Source organism: Momordica charantia, assembly GCF_013281855.1.
Source record: "Momordica charantia cultivar OHB3-1 chromosome 1 unlocalized genomic scaffold, Mcharantia_2.0 BLBB01000001.1, whole genome shotgun sequence".
Lineage (NCBI taxonomy): Eukaryota > Viridiplantae > Streptophyta > Magnoliopsida > Cucurbitales > Cucurbitaceae > Momordica > Momordica charantia.
In genome coordinates, this window is record NW_028275157.1 from 9,377,522 (window position 1) to 9,383,521 (window position 6,000).

General features: G+C 35.9%; 1 protein-coding gene across 1 annotated transcript; it reads left to right on the forward strand.

The window, feature by feature from the left end:
* The first annotated feature begins 434 nt into the window (after window positions 1-434).
* LOC111022058 (Eukaryotic aspartyl protease family protein) lies at window positions 435-3,755 on the forward strand. The gene is made up of 3 exons (XM_022299218.2): window positions 435-1,258; window positions 2,199-2,717; window positions 3,203-3,755. Exons 1-3 carry the CDS (start codon window positions 620-622, stop codon window positions 3,425-3,427), a joined length of 1,383 nt encoding a protein of 460 aa, XP_022154910.1. The 5' UTR covers window positions 435-619; the 3' UTR covers window positions 3,428-3,755.
* Window positions 3,756-6,000: the final 2,245 nt, after the last annotated feature.

A 6,000-nucleotide genomic window follows, 5' to 3' on the forward strand; every position in this document is an offset into this window, starting at 1 on the left:
AATATTTGACAATTATGAGAGAGAAATGAAAAAACATAGATTTTTTTTTTTAAAATAATGAGTTGTTCATTTTTCAATGATGGCGAGGACAAAATTTGATCCAAACCGACAAGGAGCCCACTATTTTCGTAATATTAATACAAATAATTTTTAATTTGTTTAAAAATGGTGAATGTTTATTTGTTAATTTAAATAGTTTTATGATTTTTTTTTATATTGTTTAGAAATATCTATTAACATCAACAATTGATCCATATTTTCATTGATATTCCCATAAAATTGAGACATGGACATTTTATCGACATGGATAAACGTTGCTTCTCACACCAACAAAACATTTGTTGTAATGTTTCCATCAAACAATCCCTCTTGTCTCTCTCTCTCTTCTTTTTCTCTTCTCACCAACCAACCAATTATAGAGACTTCCTCAGTTAGCTGAAACCTTACTCTTTATCCCCTCATTTCCAAAGTTGGTTTGCCTAATATCCTTCCTGAATTACTCACCAACCCCTTCAATATTCTCTCGTATTCTCCTCTTTCAAGCAGAATTCAAGAACATAGAACATATTTCCTTTGATCCTTACCCCTTTTTTGTACATTGTTTCCATTGCATGTAACTATGTTGGATTCTTTATGTTCGGTTCGATATCCGATCGTCCTTGTTGCGGTGTTGGCTACGTTGTTCTTCATCGATTTGACGGTTTCGAGCTCGACGCTCTCGCGGCGAGCTCTGCAGCAACAGAAGCTGTTGAATAATGGCTTTAGAATGAGGCTTCATCACGTGGACCATCATGTCAAGAACTTGACAAGATTCGAGCGGCTGCAGCGAGGGGCGGCGCGTGGGAGGAACAGGCTGCAGAGGCTAAATGCCATGGTGTTGGCTGCCGCGGGGGGCGCTGCCGTGGGAGACCAAGTGCAGGCGCCGGTGGTGGCTGGAAACGGCGAGTTTCTTATGAAGTTGGCAATCGGATCTCCGCCGAAAAGCTTCTCGGCGATCATGGACACTGGCAGCGATCTGATATGGACGCAGTGTAAACCTTGTCAGCAGTGTTTCGATCAATCGACACCGATTTTCGACCCAAAAGAATCTTCTTCTTTCTCTAAGCTTTCTTGCTCGAGCGAGCTCTGTGGAGCTCTCCCGACGTCGGCATGCAGCAACGATGGCTGCGAGTATTTATACACGTATGGTGATTATTCCTCCACCCATGGCCTTTTGGGTGCCGAGACCTTCACGTTCGGAGATCCCGGCGAAGATCAGGTTGTTAAATCACTGCTAAATCCGGAAAAAAGAAATAGAGCTTGAGTTAGGATAGATTTGTTATTATTTTTCAATTGCTTTGCTGGTTTCTGCAACTTTCTCATAATCATTTTGTTCTCTATTTTCTATTTTACAAAATAAGCATTAAAATATTATTTTCACCTCTATTTTTTATATAGTCTTTATAAACATTTTTAAAATCTAGGCAAAATTTTAAAAAAGAAAATGAATAATTTTCAAGAACTCATTCGTGTTTCTTAATTAATTGCCTAAAAATTCATAAATATGATTTCAACACTAGTGAAAGACTTATTAATGAAATTGTATTAAAACAAACGTAATATTTTTTAAAACATAAAATTTCCTTTTTAGTTCAAAACTTTCAAAGTCTCCAATTTGTTTAAAGATAACCATTTTAGTTTTCACGTTATTTTGCTATTTCTTTTGATAAGTATTATATCTTTTAGATGTCAAAAGATTATAACACATATTTTTAAGTAAAAGGAATGATATAACTTCAAAGACTGCATGAACATGTTAATATAGGCATATATTTAGATAGATATTTTGAAAATTTAATAACAAAAATATTTTATTTTATTCTAAATATAAATATTTTAAAATAAAATCAGATTTGAACTTAAAATTATTTTGCCAAAGCAACCTCAACGTGTACCTCCAACATGTTGTACTAAAAAAACTTAAAATTATTTTATGGATATTTTTTCAACATCGTATGGGTCGTATTTGAAAATGCAAAGTGATTATGAATATTTTTTTTTAATACAACATCGTGTGGGAAAGAAGATCCGAATTCACGATATTTTGGTTGAAAATAGGTGCCTTAACCCGTTGAACGTAACTCAAGTTGACGTGATTAATTAATACTAACATCTCATTTTTTCTCAATATTTCGTACATATATTCTTAACACAAACAGGTCTCAATCTCGGAGATCGGGTTCGGTTGTGGAGACGACAATGAAGGAGATGGGTTCAGCCAAGGCGCGGGGCTGGTGGGACTGGGGCGCGGGCCCCTATCGTTGGTTTCTCAACTGAAAGAGCAAAAGTTTGCTTATTGCTTAACCCCCATTGATGACTCAAAGCCAAGCTCACTCTTGATGGGATCTCTAGCAAACGTGAAGCCCAAAAAATCACAAGATGAAATCAAAACGACCCCTTTGATCAGAAACCCTTCTCAGCCCTCTTTTTACTATCTTTCTCTTGAAGGGATCTCTGTGGGTGGCTCTCATTTGGCCATTCCACAGCCAACTTTTGAGCTTCGTGATGATGGGAGTGGAGGAGTGATCATAGACTCAGGTACAACAATCACATACATTGACAAAAGTGCTTTTACTCTACTCAAGAAGGAGTTCATTGCTCAGATGAAGCTTCCAGTCGACGACTCTGGCACCGGTGGCCTCGACCTCTGCTTCAAATTGCCCTCCGAGGCAACTCAGGTGCGTTGAGTTACCATTGAAACCTGAACGTTAAAGTTCGTGTTTTCTTTGAAAAATTACTAATTTAGAGCGTGTTTAGTGTATGGATTACTAAGGGGTAATTATTTAAACGACTAAAAGTACTTTCTTAAAAGAAAAATCGATAATGTTTGGTAATAAATGAAAAATATGTTTCATAAATCAGATTGATTTAAAACTCTTTAGAAAGAAATACTTGATGGATAACTATGATTTTAAATTAGTATTTGACCGAAAATCGTTTACTACTAAGAGAAAAGTATATATTTGTGATTAGTAGAATAACGTTGTTTGAATGCATATAGTGCAACCAAATAAATTTGTTATATTGTAACAAAATGTAATCAAATGCATGATTAAAAGCATTTATATTAAAAGTAGTTTAACAAGAAACGCGCTTAAACTAAAAGGTATATCAAACCCGCCTCAAATTAATGAGATAGGTATGTTGAATTTGTTTTAACAAGGTGGAGGTTCCGAAGCTGACTTTCCATTTCAAAGACGCCGATCTAGAGCTCCCCGGCGAGAACTACATGATCGGTGATTCTGCGGCCGGGTTGTTATGCTTGGCCATTGGAAGTTCCAGTGGCATGTCTATATTTGGGAATCTTCAGCAGCAAAACTTCATGGTTGTTCATGATCTTCAAGAGGAAACCATTTCGTTTGTGCCTACTCAATGTGATGGAATATAAAAAAGGTTAAAGGAATTTGTTTAGTTAAAATTGTTATGAATGAAAGAAACTCCAATTATGGAGTGAAATGATACGAAGTTGTGTTTAGTGAGTTAAAGGTATTATTATGAATTTGATGGTTCAATCTCCCAACAGCAACGTCATCTCTACATTTCAAAATTACGAGTCTCTCGAAATCTCAAACATGTTAAAGACATGTGTTCTTGATTTCTTCTCTATTGTCCACAATTCTACGTTGGTGTGATAGTATATATAAAAATTGGTGTTATGAATGAACAACAAATATTTATAGGTGGAGTGAAATGAAAAAAACAACAAATCTTTTTTTCCCCTAGTTTCATCTGCAAAATCTTTTTTTTCCCCAAGCTTCATATTTCAAAAGGAAAAAAAATTGGAAAGAATACACAAATTTACTTGAAAACTTCATATTGAGAAACCAAGGAGCGGAGAGGAAAAATAATATGATAATCATATATCAAATTTGTGGCGTCAGCTACAGCAGAGAGAGGGCGTCGATTCATGCTTACTCGACCTCGACCTCTACTGGATAAGGATGATTCCTCTTTCAGTTATATGATCTTTTATTATCATTTATATTCTGACTCGAATTCTCTTCTTCCCTTAGGTTCTCACACACTTACTAGTCTCTTCCCTTAGGCCTTATCTTCTTTGGAATAAGCAAATTGTATGTTGGAGGTCGCCTGGCGTGAGTTTGAAGCTGAGAAGAGAAGATCTCAAGCCAAGATGGTTGATCTCAAAATGAGGCTTGATGAGACGGACTCAACTTTTCAACTCTAAATTCTTAGCGAAGGAGTTCAAGAAAATTGCTGAGTATGCCAATCTTCAAAATGTCTCCATGGAATGTGGCGTTTTTTGGTCACTTCGACAGCTTTCAAACGAGCAGCTCGAGATGGACTACTCCTTTTTTTTTTTTCATGAACGCTTTGAGGCTGAGTGTAACGCAAGTGATGACATGGACGATGAATAATTGTTTGCCATCTTTTTAAATGTTGGTTCTGATTTAATTAGGACCATTTACTTAGACTTATTTTGAAATCAAAGATTGACTTTCTGTTCAGTAGTACTTTTTTTCAGTTGTCTCAATCAAGCTTCAATGGAATATTTTTCAAATTTAATATCATTTGTTATAATTAGTTTTTAATCAAGTCTCTTAGGCTCCACTAATAGAATTAAATTCGTTAGTTTGATTGCTCTTGGGTCTTACTTGCTGGGCTCATCCACTTGCCCTTTTTAGAACCTTTGGACTCATTCGCCACTGGCCTTTTATACCCATAGTTTTTTTTTTTCTAACTTAGCCTATTTACCTGCTTTTAGTTTAAACTGGTTGGACTTATTTGCTTGCATTTTTCAGCACCCTTCGGCTTTAAACATTTGGGCTTTATTTGTCATTGGTCTTATATAACTCTGGTTTCACTAACTAGCTTAGCATGTGTTGCCTGCTTTTAGTCTTACACTCTTTCGAGTTCCTTAACCAATTTATCGTTGATTTATCTTATTGATACTTAGCCGCTTGAGGAGTTAGTATTTTTATATATATAAAAAAAAGATCAATAAAAAGATAACTGCTCGAGTATTGTGCAACAAAATTACTCAATTATTAAATACTAAAACAGAACCAAAATCTAGATGATAAATTACAATACCAAATATCTAAATCTAACCTAACCAGAAGCGAAACAATCAAACTGCAAATCAAAGATCTATCCTAACCAAAATATCAATTGACAAACTATAAAAAGAACCTAGCTAATGTTTGTGAAGATTAAGCACTTAAACTGCGATCATTTAGCCTTCTTGCCTTTTAGAGTAGTGGAGTAGCATTCCAACAACACTCATTGTTCTCCTTTGACTTCTCCTACCCCACCTAGTGCTGAAAACTTCATTGACTAGTGGTACGTGGAGGGTATTGCCTTCATTTTGTATATAGTAAGTCTATCCAATATCACATTATATGACGAAGCGTAGTCGACAGCAAGGAATTCAACCATCCTTGTAACACTTCTCAATCCTTCGCCAAATGTGGAGTTCTATGCTTCCTTCAAAGATAACATGTTCTCCTTTGAACTTGACAAGCGGTGTTGGATTGCTCTTTAACTTCCCTTCACCTAACCCTAATGCCTCTTACACACTTAAGGATAGCAAATCTGTCGAATTACTATTGACTATCAGAATTCGATGAACTTTGACATTCAACATCATTAGAATGATGATTAAAGGGTTTTTCACTTCACCATCTGAAAACTCAAATTTGGGTGTTTGTTCAGCTAGATGGATTTGGTAGGTTTTATGGGCTCCTGGATCAGCCTTAACTTTCCTAACATATGCCTTTCATCTCTTCTAGCCAATTATTTTCCTACACCTCCAAATATCATCTGTATTTCCATGGGATGGGATTTATCATCTGGACCATCAATCGGGCCTGCTTTCGTGAACTCTTTGAGGTATCCCCGTCGAATTAGATCTTCGATTTCTTCTTTAAGGTTGTAGCAACTTTGTGTTTAATGGTCGTAATCATGATGAAAGAGAAAGTATTTACCGTTATTCCACGACGC

Coding starts and splice junctions, on each gene's coding strand:
- LOC111022058 (XM_022299218.2), top strand. CDS start 620: ATGTTGGATTCTTTATGTTCGGTTCGATATCCGATCGTCCTTGTTGCG. Junction 1,259..2,198: donor GAGATCCCGGCGAAGATCAG/GTTGTTAAATCA, acceptor TAACACAAACAG/GTCTCAATCTCGGAGATCGG. Junction 2,718..3,202: donor TGCCCTCCGAGGCAACTCAG/GTGCGTTGAGTT, acceptor TGTTTTAACAAG/GTGGAGGTTCCGAAGCTGAC.